General features: G+C 39.7%; 1 protein-coding gene across 2 annotated transcripts in view; it reads left to right on the forward strand.

Moving 5' to 3' along the window:
* The window catches only part of ZNF704 (zinc finger protein 704), a 110,920-nt gene extending 92,896 nt beyond the window's left edge, over window positions 1-18,024 (forward strand). For both annotated transcript variants that reach the window (XM_074816859.1, XM_074816869.1), the window contains one exon: window positions 770-18,024. In XM_074816859.1, the coding sequence (XP_074672960.1) occupies window positions 770-881 (112 nt within the window). In that variant the 3' untranslated portion in view covers window positions 882-18,024. The remainder of the gene's footprint in view (window positions 1-769) is intronic.
* The last annotated feature ends 6,314 nt before the right edge of the window (window positions 18,025-24,338 follow it).

Genomic DNA, 24,338 nt, shown 5'->3' on the forward strand with positions numbered 1-24,338 from the left:
TTTTTATACCTTTTCTTCCTAGACATAAGCTATATTCATTTCCCTTAAAGCTAACGGATGTTTCACCAGAGTCTGCTTTAAAAGTGTTCCAAAAGTTATGTTAAAAAATCAAACTATGACACTAAACTTATTACAGTAAAGAAACTCCTTATTTCTCACAGTCCTAAGGTGACTGTCCCTTAAAATGAGACAAAAGGAATATTTCATGCTTTTCATTTTCTTCATGACTCTCAGATCATTGCATATGCTACAAAACAAACTTAGTATCTTCCCAATTCATGGATTGTGCCCATTAATGAATGTTCAGCAATCAAAAAACATATAGGTATGCAAGAGGGGAATCACCAGACAATTAATTCCCGTGTGTGCCATGCAGCATGTAACACAGGTATTAAACAATTCTGTCCATACAGTTGTTTCATTTAAAGATGCCAGGACAGATGGCCCTGCTATAGCAAGCCTTGGGTTACTTGTTGCAGCGCTGCTGCTCAGGTTTGCTGGCTGGAGCAGAGGAGCAGGCTCGGCAGCTGCTGCAGAGGCTGTAGGAGCCAGGTGAGGAGAAAGACTGCTCCCTCAGAGCTGTGGAGTCACGGCCGTATCTATTTCTGCTTCATCAGCTCTCGGTTAACTTGAAAACATCCCAAATGCCTTTGGAATGCTGGGGGTTCTCTGCCTGCTGCACTCAATTGAGATTGTTGTCCTGATCTTAGGGTGGTAAAGCAAAGCTACAAAAGCCTCTCCTTAACAAGCTTCCCTTTCTCTCTGACAGGAAGCCTAGAGGGGAGGGGAAAAAGTGTCGGAAGGTCTATGGGATGGAGAACAGAGATATGTGGTGTACTGCCTGCCGATGGAAGAAGGCCTGCCAAAGGTTCATCGACTAAAGATTGAAATTATGCAGAGGATTTGGGGATGGGGGAGGACAACAGCAGAACCAGATTGCTGCCGCTGCACTGTATCACTTCCCATTTTCCCTCCAGTGATGTGGTGTTGGGGGTTTTGGTTTTTTGGGGTGTTTTTTTCTTTTAAAAGAGCTTTGTATTTCAAAGTGAAGCACTTGTAGCCAAGGAGAAGCACTAATCAAAACCTGTGTGGAGCAATAGAGAAAAAAAAAAAAAAAAGCAAAACCAAGAACATACAACAAAATACTGTCTTATTAAGTATGGAAACCAGAGCAGCTATTAGTGTTTTTCTGTAAAAGAAAGGAAAAAATTAATTTTTTGCTAACTCTGTGAGCTACTTGCTCCTTAGGATCATTTTTAACCATTTCAGTCTCTGTGCTGTGAATGTCTGTTTTTGCTAAACTGAACAATTTTTCTTTTCCTGAAATGAAGATCTCTTTTTGAAAGCTTTCTAATAAACACTTCAGAGTTGTATAAGCTACAGTTTTCTCAACAAAAGCTGTACTAAGACTGGAGACTGCTAAGTAATTCTCCTGATACGAATGATCATGATTATATTATATTTTTGGAAAGGGGATGTGGGGAGGAGTTGGGATTTTCGTTTGTTTGTTTATAGGAGAAAAGCAAAGTCTGAATTTGCAAGAAGGACAAGCAGTGCTCCTGGAAGATTTTTAAACCAGGCACAGACCAGTGGAGTGGAACAAAGTAATTTAAGTACCAAATTGGATTTTGATCCTCTAGAGGAAGAAAAGCAGCAATGGGAAGTCACCAGCAGGTATTGTCACAACAAGAAGCTGAGGGAAGAAATCCAGTGATGCTTGACTGAAACCCGTAAGAATATAATGGGGGTCCCATAGCTTTTCTTACCGCTCTCCTGTTTCCGAGGGAGGATGAAGAGTTGGACCAGCACGTCTGTTGCTGCAGGAGGCCTGTAAAAGACTGGTAAATGCAGCCACTAGGATTATATGTAATACCTATTCAGGGACACGATCCAGCCCAGCAGTTCTGCTCTTTCTTCTTTATCTCTTATTTGAGAGATTGTTGTTAAGATAATGGTTTGCTCAGCTTTTTTTTTTTTTTCCCTATTAAAGTTGCTAAGATTTATTTGACGCAAAAAATTGGTAGAGGAAAGAAAATACTCCCTTTCCACAACATCATCTCAGAAAAAGAAGTACAACAGCAAAGGAGCAACATATTTATGGTAAAAGTCCATTTCTTAACTCATTTGATATACAAATTAACGAGTTTCTCTACTTTGAATAGATTTGGGTACTTTAGTTTCTCTGTCCGTTCGAAAGTATACACCAGAATATGGCAAGCTGGTGTTCTGTCTCAACTTGTATGAAATTACCATTAATTAACAATTATTTCAATGCAAAAATAAAGTAAGGATTTACTAGGATACGAATGTATACGGTTAAACAATACTTGCCTGGTAAAGAAAACAAGACACCTTAAAAAAATCAAACAAAGACATAGAAGCAAAATTTTGCCGATTAACAGAGGCATGGAGGCCCACAAATTCCTGGATTTTTTTTTTCATACCATTTGAAATTAGACCAGATCTTTTCTTTTTTTAATTGTCTAAGCTGGCTTATTCTCACTGAAATAAGGGGACTCCAGGTAGCTAAACAGCTTTGTAAAATCTGGTCCAGAGTTCACTTGATGGCTTTATTAAGCGTGCATCACTGCTTATGCCTGTATAAAAGCACAAAATAACAATGCAGTTTAGAATATACATTATGAATTCAGTAAAGTAGTACTGAGAAGTAAAATTTATAATATGAGCTACCGAAGGTTATCATCTGATTTTCTCTGAACAAGTTAATTGGGCAATCAGATGCCTAATTTGAGCATGCCATTTCTGCAGTTGTTTACAAATTGTGTAATTTACATGCACAAGTGGCAAGATAACGCTTGCATGCACGCAATTAATTGACTTTTTGCCCGATTGTGTTCTCTAAGTCATTTAGAGGAAAAAAAAAAGAAAAATAGACTCTGAAATCTGTTAAGACCCTGAAATATATACACATACGTGTGTGTAGGAGTTTTTATATACATATATATAACTATGTAATATATATAGCTTAATATATAAGACATAGTTTTTCATATATATATAAAATCTGGGATCAACAGGGAGGAGAAAGATTGTTTTCTTTATAAAACCCAAGACACTAAAGGTCAGTGGATATACATAGCCACTGTATTATCTTCTTCCTTCTTAGTAAAATGTGGGTCATGGGTTTTCTTTGGATGTTGTATTTTTTCAATTTCTTGTACTAAAATACCTGACAGTAATTCATAGTTATTTCGTCTTCAAACACCGAGCTTGCTGATGGTGTATTTACTTTGGTAGAACTTAGACAATTTGGGACTTTTCCAAGATACTCCTGCCAATTTGCCCCCCCATTTTTACAAGCACTCCAAGACTAATTATAAAGCGTTCCATAATTAATTTGACTATTGTTAGACTGACAGTATTTGCCTATATATTTGTTGTTCCCCTCCTTTTATATTCTCCCTTTTTGCTTTGGAGGATTTTTTTGAAAATAATGTATCAGATTGTATATTGTTTCTATAATGTCATGGCATTGTGAGCACCTTTCCCGAGGGCACTTTACGAATTATTGTAATAAGATTATTCTTTATAAATTTCTGCACGGAAGAATGGTTTTGTCGCCAGACCAGATTGCCCTCTGGTACAAATTTGATGTGGATTACATATAGGCACAAAAGCCACAAATCATCAAAACAGGACAGAAAATTGGTGTTAACAAAACAGAGGACAGAAGATACTTGATACATCCTGCCAGGACAAAGCTAAATTGCCAGTATTTTTACACAACCTTTAAGCAGCAGTTTATATTAAATCAGTTTTGCATCTTATGGCTGTGGCATTTTGATTCAAAAGTAGGCACTGCTCGAGTTACCGTGTCTCAGCCATGGCCAGCAGTAGCGAGATGGCACGGCCGTCTGGACCTGCATGAAGCGTTCACTTGTCGCTTTGTGCTTTGAACTCGGATTACTTCATGTCACACGAGCACTTCGGCGCCCGTCGAGATCCCCTTCCGCCCTCCCGACACACCCAGCAAGAACAGAAATGTCAGCAAAGCCTTTCCCGTGCTGGCAGTACCGAGCATAATCTGGAATAACCTCTTCCATTTTTCAGTCTCTTGCTTCTGTGTTGCTTTAAGCTGCATTGCTGTCCTCGCAGCATCCGAGTCATCTCACACTTCTGCACCAGCCTCTCCGAAAGAGTCAGATTTCTTTGTTTTCCCAAGGAAGAGCTAGCCTGAATGCTGTGGTCATTTATCATCATCGGCACGTGCCCTTTCCCCTATTTTCGGTTTCTCTGTGGGAGGTAGGTCATTGTCTCTGACCTCCCGGAGAAGTCAGAAAGAACAGCGTGAACACATCACCCAGTCTCTGAGTGCTACAGGGATTTGGATGTGGGTTCATGTATGTCAAGAGCCAGAACTTCCCCCTGAGATATAAAAATGGAAGGATTATTTTATTGGGTTTAACCACTTACTAGTATTGATGCTGGTAACAGAAGTTGCCACTGTCAGTATCAGAGTGGAGATCAACCGTATAGATCCCAAATATTTTTCTTCAGAAGTTTTCTTGCTATAACAAAGCTATTTCCCACTTCCCATTTATGCCATCCTCCAAAAGATCTGGAAAAAGAGATAATTTTAGAAGTGAGAAATTTTAATGGCAATTTTTAAAATGTGTGCTCCACCTGCTCCCTTGTGAAGCTATTGGACATTATAAACTCGGATCATCTTAGTCATAAAATGGTTTCCACCCAAAACAATGTGCCTGATTCTCTAGTGCCTTGCACAAATATAACAGGATACACAAGATGCAAAGTGAGCAAAAAACCCTCTTCCATTCCAGTTTGCAGGTTTACACTTACTTTTACCTGGTACAAGTCGTCGCCTAGCAGGTATCTGTTGTGATGTAAGCCAGACCTGTAAGCCCTGCTTGTGTGAATAAGCTGAGCAGAATGCCTGTCTGTTGAATTACTTTTTCCAAATCATTACCCTGTTATGAATGTTAGCTATCTAATGATCTGCAGATTCCTTGAATCCATTCACTATCACCAAAATCACTTTCTTCATTCCTTCTCCCCTTCATTTTTTGAAGATAATGACTAGGTAGGCAACACAACAAGAGACAAAGCTTTCGCCAAAAGTTCTTGTAGAACCTGCATGCAAGAATGGATTCCAGCTCCATGCAGTATCCCAGATGTCCTTGTCACTGATTTTCTATTTTTTCATTCATTCTGATCCAGTGAGTCGGGATGGTTTTCTATTTCTTGCTGTGGTCTGGGACCAGCTAGAGTGGCCCTACTGAGAATTCAGGACAATCACTGTAAGTGTGGCAATACAAAGCAATTTCTTTCTTCCCCTGCCTGTAAATATGTTGAAACACCATCTCAGAAACAGGACATAAAATGAGAAGCTTGCTAGCCATGTGCAGAAACATAAGAGGTTGCCAGTGAGGCTTGTTTCTGTTCGTTCAAACTTCAGTCATGTTGGAGAAAGTTGTGCTGTGCCTTTTCTTAGGAATATTTTGATAAGGAAACATTTGTAAAGTCTCATCTTGGTCTTAGATTTACACTTTATTCACTCTTCCTATAAGGTGGTAGTATTGGAACCGAGACCTGTATGGAGTATGGGAATTAATCTGCATTTGTCAGGATTTTTCTGGTATATAACTGTGGGCTGTTGAAAAGCATCATAGCGTAGAGTTTGTTCTAGTATAAGTTCAGGAGAGTTTTATGGCATCTTTAGCAAAATAGCTAGAGAGTAAGTCATGAGCAAAAATTAATCAAGCTGAGGCTTTAAATATATTCTGTATCTGCTAGATGTAAGCAGCCCTTGTCTGCATCTGTGTGGAGCTTGAAGAGCTTCAAGACTGCAAAAAAACCACCGTACACCTATAGTTGATGGTACCCGCTTGAACTGTTTTTTCCATCTTAGACTACGGTGCTTTCGCATTGACCACGCTCTCACTTTCATCCAAATGCAAGATTAAAGAAGATGTGTATCTTCCACTTGCAACTTTTTGAGTTTATTCCTCAATATGAAAAACACTAGTCATGTTCTTTGCGCTTTACACAGACCATTTTTAATAGCAATCCAGAAAGACCCTGAAAACAGAAATCAGTCTGTTTCTGATGGCACCAAGCAAAACAAAATACCGTTTTCTCCTATGCTTGCTCATACTCACAGCAAGAATTCATTTGGCCAGTCAGCTGATGAAATGTAAGGGAATGGATAAATCGATTAACAAGCCAGCGTTCTGCTTTTTTGTAACACATCTTAACACAAAGAATTGTATTTCCTTCCATGTTTGAATCTGAATGTGAGAGCTCTAATATACCCTTGAGGGAAATTAATTTAGCAATAGAAATGCTGTTTCAGCTTTCCTGTTACTTGGGCATATACCCAGTATTATACTAATGAGGTAGGGTTTCAAGATTAAATCCAAATTCTTGATGTAATTCAATGCTAAAGATGGACTCAAACATTTTAAAATGAATGTTAGTGTTTACCATTTGCCAATCCTCAAAAAAATCAGGTTTGACTTTGGAGTCCTTATCTTAGTATATTACACCCTGCAGCAATTAATACATGATGTGTAATGGTCAGATAAACAAAAGTTACTAAAATGTTTGTAAAAAACTGCCTTGGGAAGACAGGGGAAAAAAAAGATAGGTGGTACAAATTTCCTCAGGGAACATAAGAAGGCTGTAAGGCAGGATGTAGGTTTATTTGAACGGAAGATGGCTAAGAAATTGATTTTTTTTTCTATTCTAGGCAAAATTTAAAGAGCAATATGTCACTACCTGAATTACTAAAATTAGAAGGAAGCACTAATTAGTGAATGTGGTCTTACTTAATGCTATAGCTTAGGAAGTTCCAAATAGGAAAAAAAAAGTTAGATGATATATAGAAAATGAGCTTGAGCCATAACCTAATTATAATATAAATCTATACATTTGTATAAATCTTTTCAGGATATACTGTAAATATAAAGGCTTCGTGTTTATATAGTTACTTGGTCAAAGCATCCTTTGTCTATAACTGGATTACTTCTTACCGAATTACTTCAGCAAGCAAAAAATAATATGTTAGCATGATATCCTGGAGGTGGTGAGTACTCCACTTTGCAAAGTGCTAATTCTACATGAAATGAAAAGAAAATGTGCCACCACCTATTTTTTTTTTTTTTTATACCTGCAAAGGTATCAGCTTCAGTAAACCCAGGGTTTTATTGAACCATGTTACCAGTATTTTGAAGGAATACATGTACACATTCTCAAATTGTTCTTTATTTGTCCACAAAGAAGTTATTTCTGGTCCGTAATAATTTTTCCTATCAACTCTTTTTCCTGTGTCCAGGGACTCCATTCTGCAAATGCCCAAACATTTATATTGGAGTGAATAAAAATCAGAATCTTCAATATAAAGAACTAAAAATGTAAATAGCACCTGGCAGCAGAATTTTTAGTATAAGTATTTAACTGTAGTAATTCATTCTTACAGTAATTGCAGCAAATCTTTCAGGAAAGGGGTGCACTTAATCTATAAATTAGCAGGTATGGCTGCACAGAGGTAGAGCTACTGGTATTCCAACAAAATACAGGCTCAGATTCATCAGAGCACTCAAGCAGAGTTTGCTGTTGAGACTATATGTGTTTCTGAAGTCAGGCACACATACTTCTACACTCTTCTGAAATCAGGCCTTGGCAAGAGCAGATACAGCTTTGTTTGAAATACGCACTTTGTAAGACAATCTGTTTTTTCTGATTTTACACAATTTATCTGTATTTAGAAGACCACACAAACCTAGAGAATTCTTTTTTAAATTATTTTTTGTATTGCAAAGAGAAAGTGAGAAGACAAGTTTAACTGTACATTTCAGCATGTGAAAGCATTGCTTAGGTTTGTAAGAGGTGTCTATTTGCCATCAAGTTCAAAGGAATGTATTTGAGCACATCAGAAAAAATTGCATGACAAGCAGGTCACGTTATATAAATTTATAGTTCCATCTGTATTCCCTGTACGCTCAACACTCCTCCAGGCAACTGGAGGCATAGGATCTCTGAGTATGCAAGGAAATAAACAAGTTTACCTAAGAACTTTAGGAATACTGTGCTTTTAAGCCACAAATGGTGTTGTCTATGTGTAATTTTTAGTGTTAAAAGAAAATAGACAGTAGCCTTATTAACAAGGTGCAATATTTACAAAGGGCTAAATTATGGAAACAAGCGGTGTGTGTTTGTACATCACTGCAAAATGTGCACTCTTTTAAAACTGACTATAGCACTCGGTTCTTATTACCTCTCTGAAATGATAACGTTGGTATAATTTTATAACCATTTATTATACGTTATGAAACAGAATTTGCGATTTCCGAAGAACCAAAAAGGAAGAGAGGGGAAATTGTAAATCACATAGAATAGTGGTATGTTGGTTTACATGGCAGAAGTAACCTTAAACACCTTTACAGAGCTGTACAAATTCTGGATTACTGAAAGAAAAAAATACATTGCCCTTGGTTACAGTAGTCTGAAATATCCCGTGATATCATGAAAGTGCCACTTCAGTGTTCAGTGTTTGCTTCATCTCTTGCATTTTATTATTGGGTTTTATTTGTTTGTATTCTGATTGTGAAGACATTCCTAAAGCACCAATACATGGCTTGAAATCGTATTCTTTTGAAAATAACTTTTAAAATTGACATACTTCTTCATCAAACTGTACAGTCTGAATGAGATCATACAACATGATCTGCTCTGACTTATGTGGAGAGTTCATGCAAGCATAAGGTTATATAGGAAAAGATTACATTGAAGGTTCGTTGTTCAGTTATGAAGAGGGTTTGAACAATCAAACTAAAAGCTTCGCTCACATACTTCTCTCCATCTGCAACATGGGGTCAGCAGAATACAGGTTGCCAAGTACAGTGTGTCTTGCTATCTTACACCTTTTTTTTTTGCTGTTAAGTAATGACATACACGTCGTTTTCCCATCTCTCTTACTGTTTTTGTCTTATGCTCAGAGTCCAGAATTAACTGAAAGACAAAAATAATCAGATCTGCTGAACAGAAGGCTGTTCGGTTGTCTCCCTCTTTGACTGACTTCTAGCAAAGGGCCAAACAACAAACTCCACTTTAGAGACATTAGTCAAAAGAGGCTTGAGCCAGTCAGGTAAGACCTGAAACAAAATTGCTCGGAATTGGATCCCAGTAGCAGGAAACTAGTCTTAAGCAGTCAATTACAGAAGTTGTTTGGTGTTTTTTTTTTAAATTACGAGCTTGATAAAAAGTCTTGTTACACAATTAAGAGCAAAATGCAGATAACATTGTAACTAGTTGAGCCCTTGAAGCTTTACAGATTTTCTCAGGAGAGTTGCAATTATTCCCGTGAATGAGTGCATTGACTAGACTGCTCACACGGTTAAGGGTTGTAGAACGAAGGCACTTGGGTTTTCCTCTGTGTGACTATTTCCACTGTAATTGGGAGTGTGAAATTGTGAATCTTCCTTTCTGAGTGCTTGAGAAGAGATTTTTGCTGTTAAGCTTTGTGAGAGGGATGGATATGTACCTAGGCATGTTTACAGGGCTGTTGGAAGATCTTGGCTCAGTTTCTAGTAATACCAAAGTGGCAGGACTTTGGATGTGTCACTTAGTGACAGATTTAAGAGCTGTTAAGCACATGGTATTCAGTCTGTAATCCATCCTACTGATACCAGGGCTGGGGAGAAGGAGGTTTCTCAGAATGGGGTCCAGGATAGCCAGCCTGTCGTGAAGGGAGTCACCACCATAGTCCGTGTGCTGTCAGCTGGAGCAAGTGCTCCATTTGTTGTGTCCAGCTTGAGGGAGGGGGTTATCTGCATTTATTTGTGACCCACAGTACAGAACGCTCTTTAGAAGAATATTCTTTCTTTCAGAGATTAAAAAAAAAAACATTGGAGAACTTTTGTGTTACAGAAGGTCACTGAATAAATTACAGCATTCTCAGAGCTGAATTGAGAAGTGGTGGTTTCCCTCCTTGCAGAGCCACGCTGCAGCTCCCTGACTAGCCAGTGGGAGCGTGCTCCTGTCTGGGCTCTCGTGAAGCCCCGTAACCTTAACTAAATCCTTTTCCCAAGACTTGCTGGAACCCAGCAAAGAGCCCTAAAACCAGACCAATGTGAGTTTGACCCACAGGTAAAGGAGGCTCTTTCCAACTCCTTCCCAGCAATTCCACTTCCTAAGTGAGTGTTTTATTAGTAGACTTTTATAAAGGGGGCACTGCCTCATCACTTTCCAGTGGCATTTCTGACACAGCACCAGCCACTCCTGCATTTGCAAGGAACCAGACATCATCTTTGTTAGTCATGGGGTTTGGGGAATATTATTTTAGATTTAGATCTCTACATTTCACCTAACACTGTAGTTCCGCAGCAGGTTAAGTTGGCATAAGCTTGTGCTACTGTTGAAAGAGCGGATCCTACTCCCTGGCAGAGACATTTCTAGAGAGAAATATCCCGGGTTATGCTGGCTTGAGCCAATCCAAGAAGTGTAGCTCTATATAAAATGCCTACAGGCTAGATCAGTACATGGCTTGCTGGGTTTGTACCTCTGCTCTTCATGTGGCAGGCATGATAATACTGCATTTATCCCACCCTGTCTTGGCTGGAGTCTCGTTAAGGGCCTGGACTTGCACAAGCTCCTACAGCAGCTAGCTCAGGAGAGCTCCACTAATGGCCAGTTGCTTAGCACTACTCGAATACCATTAAAACAGCATTGATTTTGATACGAAACAGAGCCTGTAAGGGAAGAGAGAGGAGTTAGATCAATAATCCTACATGCAATGAGTCTTAACTGTGCCATGGTTTTGCTAAGCCGATGTTGGAGGAGTCAAGGGACATGAAAAGCAACCTTACTGGACCTTGCTCCTCCCCTGACCCCAGGGGCATCCTGGAGCCAGTCTGATGTAATTGAGGGTATCTCAGGCCATGCAAGGGTTATAGCAGGGTGAGGAGATGTGATCTCTGTATGACATCTCGGGGCTGCAGGAAATCAGGGGATACTTCTTATCCAGACACGGCAGCAAATAGGGAAGATCCTCAGCTGTTTGCTAGTGCAGTTTTTTAGCCTCTTTTTATTATAGCATCAGTGTAATAGCGATGGGAATGCGGGGGAAAAGGTAAAGGTTCATAAGGTAACTGAAGGAAGGTAACTGTCAGCATCAATTGCACTACTTTTTTTAAACCTTGTGAAAAAAGCAATTATGTTTTCATGTCATCTGCTGCTCATGTATTATTTTATGTAAGGAAAGCATTTCCATCATAGAAGGGGGTGAATTTAGCACAAGTTAAGCAGCTGTAGGAACACAAAAGCCCAGTTGAGCAGATTTTATGAATATAGGATTTCTAATACACTCTGCTTGCGTAAGACTGCAGTATCTAGATCCGTGCATCCTTTTGTCTCGCTTCAGTCACAAAAGGGAAATACCTTCCCACATATATTGTTCTTCCTTTGTTTCCTATCAAATATTGGTTTTGAGAATATAAAGTAAATTTCAGTTCTTTTTTTAAAAAAATTTTTTCTGAATTACTGTTTTTCGAACCAGAGTATTTCCTCTTTCACTCAGTGTAAAATTACTGAGCTTTAATTTGCTCTGCATTGCACTTTATGTATTTTTTCACTTGTTGGGCCATGTATTTTTGATATACAAAACAATAAAGGTTTTGTTAATCTAGTTTTAACTAGAAATTAATCATGAAACTAAGATGTTTTTATAAAAATGCAAGTTCCATAAAATACAGCGAATAAACTCTTTAGGTGAGAGACATTTTTATAATTGATATGTTGAGAAATATTATAGCTTCTGAAATGATTTAGCATTTGGTAAATTCAATACATTAATGAATAGCATGGTTTAAAATGGAATATGAATAAGCAGGAGACTAAGTTCTAGACACTGGATTTGCTTATATGCAAAACCTGCATTAGCTTAATTGATATGGGTCTTAAAAAAATTAGCCTAATCTAGTTTAAAGAAGTATAAAACTATTTAATAAGCCAGTTTAAAATGGAAAGAGCTCACAGAAAAATTGAAATCAGTTTAACTTAATTACCAGAGAGATATGTTTTTCAGTAGCTAATGCAGTGCTGTATAGGGGGAAGCCTGAGAAGGCCCTTGTCTCTGGAGGGGCTGAACTCATGCAAGTACAAGATGCCACCAGAAGCCGTATGCGAGTATGTATTTTCCTGCTTTAAACAGTAGCTCTCCAAACTCTTATGCTTACAGGCCCACTTCCAGGTTGACAATGGTATTTCTATTTGGTTTTTCCTGCCTTCATCCCCTCTTATTTTGGGAACTGGTGTCCTAAAGACAATCTTCTTGTTCCTAAATGAGCTAGTGAAGAACTCGTCTTCCCTCTGTTTTTGGTGTTAAACTTACAGCCCTAATACTATTGCATGTAGTTTAGCTTAAGAATTTGTAGATGCCAGTTTCAGTGCTTTAAATGAAGAACAGCTACTCTACCCCAGCACAGAATCCCCTCAAATCTTGTGGAGTATATTGAAAAATAAAGACCTTTTTTACTTTTACTTTGTCCAAACTCTTTATTCCAAATCACACCTAGAAAAGTGGAAGTCTGCAGTGACTGGGAAACAAAGCACACGGCAGTAAAGATGGGAGGGAGGGAGAGAGAGGGCGATGCTCTCACTTTCTTCCCAGGGTGAGTCCTTCCTGGGCTCCCCACTCCCAGGCTGATGAGTGTGTGTGTGCACAGACCACGCACAGCTCTGTAGTCCTTGACACCATGATGTGAAATCCCTCAAAAGCGCTTTGTCAGCCACCTCCCAGAGTCCCCTGTTCCTTTTAAGAGACTTTCAGACATTCTGCTTTTTCATTTCTACATCCATTGGTAAAACTGGTAAAAGCTAACTGCTGCTCCTATAGCATGAGTACACTCTCACCTTGAGCTGCAAATGTATCATCTTGCCATTTTTCATCAAGCTTCAGCTTCACGTACAAAAGATGTGCAAGATCCAGGTATTTCTGCATGCTGTAAAGCTGTTGTGTCCTTTCAGGGACTAACGGGAGTTCCCGGAGCACAACAAGCACAATGCCAGTGGCTTCCTGTTTAACACTGGTGAGCACCATGACACCTGTGCTGAAGAGAAAGCATACATTAATGTTACCTCCACATCCTACCACAGAGATGAGGTGTTGCAACTGTGGAAAAATTAAGCTTAAAACCTTTGCACTAAGCACAGGGTGTCTGAAAACTCAGTTAGTGTTTGGCTGAGGAGCCAGAGCAGGGACAGGCCTACTCCAAGGTGGCGGTCCATCAGGCAGCACAAATAACAGTTCTGTTGCCTGACTGGTTTCTGTATTTTCACGTATGTTTGAAGGAAAGCTTAAAGAGAAGACTCTTGCATGTAGATGATGCTCCTTTGCAATCTTACTTGATTCTGCCCTCTGGGGGCAGTCTGTGGGCCAGCGTTGCAGATTCAGATACGGAACTTTCACCGGTGACTTACATAGCAAAAAAATGTTTTTTATTAGAAGCAGGTGCTTTTTGTTTTCTTAAGATAAAAAAACAGAACAACAAAATGCCACCGTGCAGACCTTCGTTAAACTCCCACTGCCTCCCTGTAGCACCAGCAGCTGGAGAGAACTCCAGCATTCAGAGGACCTTGGCCATAACTCATCAAAAAGCCTCTGCAATCTATTGCCACTGAAAATGTTTCAGTGCTAGATCAAAAACATACAGACTAAGGGCTCTACAAAGTTCCTGTAAGAATTTTGCTGTTACTTTATATGAAAAAAGAAATGTTAAAATCTTTGTGCCTGCATCTGAGTCGATTCTGCCTGCTGAACCAAGAGAACTTCTAACAAACTTCAGATCTGTAGGGAGTCATTCTCAGTACAAGTCATAACGCTCCAAACATTTCAGATATTTTCCTTAAATTAAATACATTTTCAAAATTAGCACTGTGTATATTAATGCCTAAAAGTTTATGAAAATAATTGAGTTAAAAATACTAATGAGTATGTGCTTGCACTTGAAACTTTAAAGATAGACTACTGAATTACTAATTTGAAAAGCACTAGCTTCTGGGCTTTATTAATGCACTAAACCAGCTTTGGACAGAGTAACATTTTCTAAAAATCGAAAAGGGGTATATTTTTCTCAAGTTCTTCAAGTAATTCAGGTAACGAATAGTTTGTTTCTGGTCACTGTGTTTTAGAATGAACAAATCTCATTCTCTTGCACTTTTGATATTCATTGTTTTTATGGAAAAAATATTTTCTGCTTTTTCATCTCCCAGTGAATGATCAGTTCACTAGCTACAGGCAACATTTCTTCACTTAGATGGCAAAATATTTGATAAATTTACTCTTCTGCATGTGAATGCTGTTTTTTTCTAGCTTCAAAATTATTTTGTGCCATTTTCATAGATATGGTTGAATAAAAATTGCAGGGAAGAATCTTAGGCCATCTAGTAAGTGATTAACCACATTTTTTCCTAAGTAAAAAGAACATGAAGAAACATGAAGGTGAAGTATCATGAACAAAGTCAATTCATTGCTGAATTAAATATTTATAAAACATCTTGATTAGTAAAAGGCAGTGATCTTTGTTAACATTATGTATAGTAGCAAACCACTGTGTTCTAGTAAGTATCACAAGTGAGAAAGCAATTGTTCTTCAGAAAAAGCACAAATGGAAAATAGGATTAAAATAGATCATTTAAACCCAGGTTTTCTCCTTGTCTTTAAGCCCATCCTGCCTGGTACATCACTGTTGTACGTTCAGGGATGCTCAGGACAATACACATTCCTCATAGGAAGCAGCTGAGTTCGAAAGTGTTAACTGAAATAAAAGCAAAAGTGAGCAAACTGGTAGAATTTTCTAAACACTAGCTCAGCTATTGCCAAAAAAGCAAAAAAGCACTACTGGCTACTGAACTAGAATTTCAGCATTTTAGAAGAATTGCGTTTTAATCTATCTCACACACCATCGTTAAAACCAGATTTCCGTTGGTTTGCTTGTTGGTCTTACAGGCCTTGTACTTGTTAATAAACCTCAGAGCAGGCTACGCTAATACTCAGATGACCACGGTTGAGTTGGAATCTCTTGAAATTCCAAAATCTGTTATACATTATTACAGAAACAACAGTTTTTGAGTGAAAACCAACTTAAAATTATCTCAAAAAAGCAAGAAGAAAAAGAAGCTAATTCCTTATTTGGGAAATGCCATTCAGCTACCATTAATTCCCAAGCTGTGTGCTTAACTGGTCTCCTGTAGCTTTGTCAGGTCACATTTTTGTTGAAAGCAGATGGTGATTAAACTGCATAGCAAAGAACTTTCCTTTGATCTTTGTAAATGAATGTATATGTACAAACTATGCATTTTCATACAGCTACATCCTGTATCTTGAATTAAGTCCACTCCAACCTTTTCCCCTAGGTTAGCAACCCCTAAACTTCAGGAGCTGAAGGTGCTCTCATCTCCTTTAGGAGATGTTTGTCTCCTGTCTTGTTTCTGCTCTCCAAAAACCCGAGACGCAGGACGGCGGAGCGCTGAGCTGCAGGGCCCCAGGAGCAGAGTGGCCGGGGGCCCGTGGCCAAGGCAGGGACCTGGCACGCTCTGGGAGACCAGTTTGGACTCCTGGGCCCCGCGTGGCCAGGCAGAGGCACGTGGTACCTGTGCTCGCTCAGCCAGAGCTGCTCCAGCCCCGGCACCTCTTGCACTTTGCTCAGCGTCTTGCACGCTCGGGCAGCAGAGCGGGACCAGCAGCTGCTCTCTCACACGGGGTCAGTAGGAGTTTGCAGCAACAGTACAACAAGCTATGCCGAGGAGGAGGCTACTGCAAATTGGGCTTGCAGCCATGATCCTCCCCCTCTGGAGAGCCTTTTCAGCCACCCTGCCAGCCCAGTTTCGTTCTTACCACCACTTCTCCACTGTGCTCTGCAGCACACCACTCGGGAGGCATGGGCGGCTCCTCGGGGCTTGTGGGCTCAGGGCTGAGAGCTGCTGCCCCAGATGATACATTGCTCAAAACACTCAATACTTCATCCTAATCATTGACTGGACTTCAGGGCTGGGATGTGTAAGAGACAAAGGATCAGACCTTGTTTTTAGTATACCATCAGTTAGGAGGGAGTAGGAAAGAGGAAAAAGGGATGTCTTGTTCTTGTAGCTGGTGCAATTAAATGAAGGAAAAAGATATTGCATGCAACATTCTTACTTAAATTTTGGGTTGTTGCTGTAATATACATCAGCCCAGTCTGGTCAATAAACGAAGTGTGTTTCTTACAGTTTATCCTACAGGAAGAAATACAAAAAAATAGAAGTAATGAGAATATCCTTGCTTTAGAGTAAAGCAAGCCTCTGGACTCAATAACAAAGAAAGATTTTGTTTATATGCAAACTATTTAAATATTTGATACCAGTATGAAGGCAGTAGTACTCTTATCTATCCAGAGATGTGTACTCGTCTAGGTTATGTTTAATTAAAAAATACTTTTGCAGTATGTATTTGTATTTGATGGGCTAAGGCCTTTAATTTTATATTCTTTACAAGAATTGTGAAAATTATGTTTTCCCATTTATTGAGCTACCTGCCCGTGCTAGTTGTCCTTTTGCATAAAGAATATTTCTACTACTTCAGAGGTTTTTGTGTTGGTTTTTTTTTAAAACACTGTCCTTTTAAAAAAATGGAGTGCTTTTTGTATATTGCTCAATAGAAAAATATATTCCTTACCAGGGAATGATCCAACATGATCCACAGAACCCAATGACTTGAAACAAATGCTTGAGGGCAGGTCTTCAGCGGTTATCGGCTCCGTATCTCCCATAGCTGTGACCCTTCCTACCAGTGGAGGAGCTGCCCCCAGGAGGGTTACGCAGAGGTGGCTGTAGGGATGCTCAGTGGGGTTCGGGAGGCTCTCTGGGGCTGGCAGGTCTCCGACACCAGGATGTGCCCTATAACAGCAACAGAAAGACACTACTGCATTTCTCTGCAATCTGCAGCTGCCCCGTGGGCCTGGTGTAGCTCCAGCTGCAGTCCCTCAAATCAAAGCTCTGACTGCAACCGTCAGTCCTTTGCTGTCACTCACTGTCACAAAATTAACTTTTTAAAATGAGAAAGAGCTTCCAACTCTGGCACTAACTGAAATACTGAATACTTTTAATATATATATATATATATTTGGAAAGTATTTGAAAAAAGTGTTTTGTCTTTTTTTATACAACTTTTAGCCAAATAGAAGTATTCTGATTATTACTTCTGTGGATACCTGTCCACCTGTAAATAAACTCATATATTCAGGTACATGAACCTGAAGGAAAAAAATAATAAAGACTGTTCACTGGCTATGCGCTTTGCTAGCTGTTGGTTCCTTTGTACATAAGAGGTAACTGTTTAAATGTTGGGTGGGGGTTTTTTTATTTAATTATTGTTCCTCTAAAGAAAGAAAAAGAAAAAAACTTTTGACTTTGTTTTCTCTTTTCTGAGTTAATACAAAGATTTTCTAACTTTTTACTGCAGAAATGGATAAATACCTGGTGCTATGTGAATTTGAGTCAAACTGGCCATAGCAGACACACCAGTTAGAATGCACTTTTCCTGTGGCACACAATGTATTTTCTCAGAAGGGACTTTCAAAGGACCATCAGATGTTTACATTTCTTCTTGTTGCCCCAAATAGTTTTGAATATTGAAATAACTCCCAAAAATAGAGAAAGTCATGATCCATTACTGATGCGACGAATCCTTACATTTAGGTATCTATGACAGGTTTGTACAAATACCATTTTAGAGATAGTTGAAATATTGGGCTTTCATACTTTGTAATGCTTTGATGTGACAATAAATATGCTGTTGCTATCTAGTCTAACCTCATTGTAGACCTGTAACTTCCTGTTTATGGTTATGTCATGAATTGCACTGGCTTGAATTCAGCCAAATACTGACTGTTCAGCTGAAATATTCCGACTGTTATGATGTCCACAAAACGTTAATTAAATGCACTTGTATCTGACTGCCGCGGAGTATGTCAAATTATTCATGTAATAAAACCCTTGTGTATAACTTTCGCTACTTGTTTATGTGAACTTTAGTTTTTTGACAGCCCTGAATGTCAGTGCATCAGCCAGTCAGTGATAGCCTTTGCATCAGCTTCCTTACAAACAGGACTGAATTCCTTCCCTTTGACCAGAAGGCAGATATTTAGACACCATAACATGAGTTAAGACACACAGGACAGGAATGTGGCCCTTGAATTTTAAGTTCTGGCCCTGTGAATTTTAAGTGAAGCCTTTAGCTAGTGACTATGGTTTCCCACTTCCAGGCTCATGCTGTAAAACTGGTCTTCCTGATGCATGAAGCCAGCAACACTTTTCCTGTCCTGCTCTTGCCCGGCAGTGGAGGAGTAGTCTCCCTGTGCACAAGAAGGAACACTCCTTATAGGCAAAGCTTTGTTTGAACAGGATACACCTTTCTCATGGTAACACTAATGAAGCTACTGCTTTAAACTTGCAAGTTGGAGAGACATTCCTGAAACGGAGTAGTTTCTTAAAAAAAGTATAAACTAGTACTATTTCTGTCCAAGTTCTCAACTCCCCTTCTAGCTTTGTTAGGTTGCATTTAGATTTTCCTTTGGCTAATGCATTCCTACCCACTGCTGCAAAGCCGACTCCAATATAAATAGCAAGGCTATTAAATTTAATGAACGGTTTAATCACTTTTCTTCTGTTTGTATTTTCCTCCCTTCAAGCAGCACCTCTCACCACACACAGGCATACCTGGTCATCCATTTCCAGTAAAGAAGATCTCTAAAATAATCCGTTCTCTAAGCCAGAGGCAAAGCAGCTCGGGCAAAGAGACCCTGCCCTGCTGCCCAACAACGTGTATCGTTACTAACAGTCAGGCTTGTCCAAACAGTCCCTTCCTGAACGTGCATTTAATCCAGCAGATACCAGGCACTGCTGGAGCGCGGCGCTCCTTGTCGTTTCTGTTGGAGGAGTCTGCTGTCTTCATAACCCCACTCCTGCCAGGCAAGTACCCACAGCTGTCTGACTTGTATCGTTAGAGCAGGTAATCCTACAGTTAATTTCTCTAGATATAAAAGGAAGGGATTGGAAGTCATATAATTAACAAGGAAGCGTTTTAGTGATAGTGCAGATTAAATTCCACTAATTAAATGCCACTTTAAGAGATAATAATCAGTGCTGGAATTGATGTTTCTGAAGACAGGCAGACAGACCGTTACAGTTCTCTTTATGCAAACAACATGTTTTCTACTTTTGTACATTAAAGAAAAGGGATTTCATTTTAGCCACAATTCAATACCTACACTCCCCTCTCTCTACTCCTGCACAGGCTTTGTCTCTTTTTGAGCCAATTCTGAACAGTTCTAAGAAGTGACTACCTTGAGTGCATTTTATTTATAGATATTTCACACCCTCATGTACTTCCTTTAGAAAATTTTGAGGCAGAATGATTCCTTCTCTGTCTGCATCAATAACTTCCTCTAACATCTTTTAGCTAAAATAATTCACTAAATTCAAATTTGGGCTTCAAATACTGTTAGCTGCAAGAAAACAATTTTTGTTGAAATGTCCTGTGCATTTTGTACTTCAAATGTTGTCATCATCTTGTTTTATGCCACTACCTCTGAGACCTGTTCTCCAAATGTGACTTACAGAATCATTATGTTATAATCTTACTTCCTCTGTGAGGTCCTAGTGGAAACCTGCTGCACCCAAAGCAACTCTTTAGCAATGAAAATATCACTTGGAGAACAATAACATTATTTCGATGCCCTTAATTGAAAGCATTATTTTCTACTGTATTTGCTTAAACTGCCAACTTTTTTATCCCTCTCCCACCCACTCTTTCTTATGATGCCAAGAAAAATATTTAGGTTATAAAAATTGCCATATTGGTTTGAAGACTAAACTACATTTCTCTTTTTGGCTAACAAAATAAAAAGTAAACATTATGCTAAGATTTATGTTCTAAATTTAGCTTTGGGGAGGAGAAAGAGAGAGAAAGAATTTGCACCTCCCTGAATTACATTTTTCTGTTTTATCCCCAAGATGATACCACCATGAACAGATGCAGCTTATGCAGCTTTTTTTTTTCTTTTACAATTTTTGGGAAAGGAGAAGAGTTCTCAAACACATTTGTTTCAATGCAAGGCAAATGACAAGCAAATTACTAATTACTCTATGTCTCAGCTTTGCCTTGTAGTCACTATAGTACAGTGTCTTGCTCTGAAACAAGAATTCATTGATTTTTTGCCAGGTTGTAAAAACAAAGCAAAACAAAACTTATGGATGGGAAGAAAGGGGGAAACCACTATCAAGGACTGGGTTAAACAATGAAGCTTGTTTTTACCCAACCTTATGGCATAGCTCCAAGTGTCTTCATCTGACTCTGCAGGTCACTGGTCCACCAAACTTTAACTTCAGTGTTTTTCAGTAATATGTGAACATTCACTTTTGGCTAGAAGTAGACTTAGCCTTCTTTCCCAGATTTTTAACTGTTAGCCTTGCAGGCTTTTTAGCTTTCCTTCATAATACTATAAGCCGCATTTTATATATATATATAATAATATGTGTGTGTATGGTTCAGAGACCCTTTTCACAAAATTAGTTTTCAAAATAAGAACATGCAGAAAAAAGGAAAGTAACTAGAAACCAATGCTTTTTAGGAGAGATGAGATTAAAAATATGTGCAAACTAAAACTATATCACATAAAACTGTTACTGAAAGCAACGCAGTGCTCACCAGTTTACTGAAACAGGTGGGAACTGCAGATTCTTGATAATCTGAAAAATTTTTTAAGAACATTCACTAGAGGTGCAAATTTATCCAGTGCTGACCTCTTGTGGTACGAAATGAATCTGCAGTCGCCAAAAATGGGTAAAAGTCAACACCACGGCGAGGTTGGGGAAATACCGGTAGGCTGGCCCTCCAGACCCAGCGTTGGGAACTGGGAGAACCAAAGAGCACATTCCAGGGGGCACACACACCCTCTTTAAATTTTCATTTTTAACTCCTGAGCACACAAAATCCTACATCTTACACAACACTGAAACATGGCAAATCTATCAGGTAAAAACAGTTCTTAAATTTGAGAAGGAGTTATCTAAATCCTTCGCAAAAAGCTTTAGGAACAGCTTTAGATGGGAAGCACTAGAGTGACAGAAATCTCATCATAGACCCTTGCAGATCAGAGCTGTGTTTGTATTATTTTAGCACCAATACTGAATTATCTTGTCATGTACAAGGCATGGAACATCCCTCTCTCATTACTTGTGGCTGAGTGCATTTGACTAATTAATCTGTGGAAGTTCAAGTCTCCTGTCTTGCTTCTGATATCTTTCTTGTTGCCCTGTTTCCCACCAGCATGGTATCACACAACTGGCACAGTGAGGCATAAAGGCTCTACATCTCCCTTATTCACTTCTCTAAGCACCCATATCACTCAAATCACTTCACCCATTCTATTTAGGCACCAGAGGATCAGAAAATGAGTCAACAACTGGAAACCCGAATATGTTTAATAATGTCCCTCAATGGTGAGCCCATTTAGGGTCACAGGAAGCAGACACTGCTAGCTCTCCTAGGAGTGAGTTGTCAAAGCCTGAGGGCCATGACAAGGAGGACAAAATCAATCCCATTCTTATCCCACTCAAGTGCAGCTGCAGTAGGCACCCTTTCACTTTGTCACACCTATAGACCTGCTGCCCACTCCCTGGGATACACCTCACCCACTCTCCCGCTGATGCAGAGCATCCCCTACCCTCAAAGCAGCAAGGCTCTCACTAATAGTATCCGTACAAGCATTCAGTAAAAAGAGTGAGCTGAGTCCTGTCTCAAAAGAGGGAGCAGATTAGTTCCTGCAGCCTTGCTCTTTTAGCGATGTCAGAAAAAGCACTATGTACAAAGCAGGCCTTCCCTGTGCACCCTCAGAAATGGGAGTGCACTGAGGATGCCTTCATCTTCCCACACTGCTGGAACTGCTACTCAAACACAAACAGGAAAGTCCTTCTAGCTGAAGCTCCCGTGCTTTAAAGTCTTACCCCCTCATAGTGAGCAGAGAGCAAGCCACCCCCAGAAATCACTGCCAAACATGCTTTTTAGTCCTCTTTAGACCATCAACACACCTTCTAGCCATCTTAGAGCAGAAACTGGCTCTTTATTTTCTCTCTTCATTTTTCCCCTCTTTTCTGTTCCTGCAGGTTCCTTGCTCTGATGTATATGAGTATCACCACCGTTATTTACCATCATGCCTGAGGTATTACGTTAGTAAAGTGGTAACTCACGTAACCAAGTTTAGCCTGACCTTTTAGCTAGGACTGACCAGGCTTTCTGAAGTGCTGTAGTGCAGAGGCTTCTGTTAGGAGACTCAAATGACATCCTCTTTAGAAAGGACCGGTTCCTTCCTCCTGCTCACGGACCTCCTGACCTGTGAAACCAAACAGGATACAGAATAAAGGATGAAAGGAGGAAGGAAAATGTTTTTTACTTCTTCAGCTTTGGTAAAAATCAGAAATTTCCAAAAATATCTGCAAAATCCCACTCTCAGGATGCTTCTTTCTTGGGTTCTTTATTCTTTAAATGTTTACATTTTTTCCCAGAATGGTGGTCAGGGGTTTTGGCATTTCAGGCTGAATTTACACCAAGTGGCTCACTCCCTGGGGGGATTTCAGAGCTACATCCTCTGCCAGCTCTGTTGCATCCCAGTCAGCAGCAAAATGAGAAATAGTCTCTCACTGAAGATGTTTCATATTTAGAATCGGTACTTGATAAAGATGTATCCTGCACTGCACTGCTACAAGACATGTGGAGGGAGGCAGACCTGGTGTAGTGTCAGGGCAGGGGAACTAGAAAGCTATCAGAGGAAAGCAAGATGAAAGCGGAAGGGAAATGAAGTGGGTGATAAAATAATTCTGTTATATAGGGAGAAAGCCAGAAGGATCAAAGGACCTCTTTTATTTGCATTTTATCCTCATTTCTGTTCCTTGCAGTTCCCTTCCTCTGCTGTATATTATTATCACCTCTATTATAAAACTTTCTGGTTGCTTGCAATTATCCCCCCTTTAATCTCATGCTAGGCTCTTCCCCTTTGATCCAGTGCAGTACACGCCTTCTTGCCATATGACTGATTGTGTGACTGCTGTATATATATGTAAAAACAGATATTTATTTCAACCTAATTTCCCCGTTGTGTCTCCAGTTTCAGTCTATAAAGCCTAGGCAAAGTTGTGTCCTTCACAAAATCCCTTCTGCTTACCTCAGTTAGGGTGGATTCAGCTCCCAATAAAAATGTTACAAATGGAAAGCGCCTTCTAACAATTTCATTTTATTTTTGGATGTAAGTTACAGTTATAATTTTATACAATAAAAAGAACACAAGCTACAGAGAGGGACACCTAATTATGCCCTTCATTGTGAGGCTAAGCTGAGTTCAATGATACAAACCTGTTACTGGCAGACCCTTGATTCTTTCTCTTCTTTTCAACTTATGGAAAAAACCCCTCTTCTTCTGCTCTTCCCTCCCTCCTACCAGCCTCTCCTGGGACCACAGCTTGCCCTGTCCCCTGTTCCTGCAAACCAGACTTGACGTCAGGGCTGGCAGGGCTGAGATATTACTGAAGAAGTCTGGGACCTGAGAGCCAGGAGAAGAGCCCTGAGATGACAGGGAACAGGGCAGAGTCAATTGGAAAGTCAGTAGCGAAGATGTTCTCCAGAGGACAAGCCGGGGCTTCCTCCTCTGGTGGGAAACAGGAGGCAAAGCAGAGCTGCCCAGCCCAGCCTGGTCCCATCAGTCTGAGGAGGGCAGGTCCCCACTCAGGGGCAGCCATTCTCTCACAGGGCTGACACCAGGCAAGACCGGCTGAAGCCCTCTTCTCTGTTTCCTTTCTCACTGGTTTTAGGTCACATTTTTTTAGCTGTGCTCCACCCTTTTGAGTGTATGAAACACGCTGACCCTGATTGGCAAGAAAGTCTCTTCTTCTTCAAAGGGAACACTGAAGGAACAGTCTCAATGGTCTGAAGTAGTCAACTGTGTCAAAAAAAACCAAATCCCACATAATATTTCATCAGTTTGTACCATGACTATTGTTAATTAAACCTCTTGATTTTAAAAGGAACATAAAATCATAGAACATGATGGAAAATTCCTTCTTTACCTTGTTCACACAGGCTGAATTCCTGTCAAGCAGCTACAATAAGTGCCCCAACAGCTCAGGAAAAAAAGAGTCACTGAAAGGAGCCACAGAAAGCAGCTAGGAGAGCACCTAAACTGTAACTCTCGTCCTGGCCTACACAAATTTTCCACAAAGCAACACATCCTCCAGAAAGATCAAGCTTTTATTCTCCTTTTCTCTAAAGAGCA

The sequence above is a fragment of the Strix aluco genome, chromosome 1 (genome assembly GCF_031877795.1).
Source record: "Strix aluco isolate bStrAlu1 chromosome 1, bStrAlu1.hap1, whole genome shotgun sequence".
NCBI lineage: Eukaryota > Metazoa > Chordata > Aves > Strigiformes > Strigidae > Strix > Strix aluco.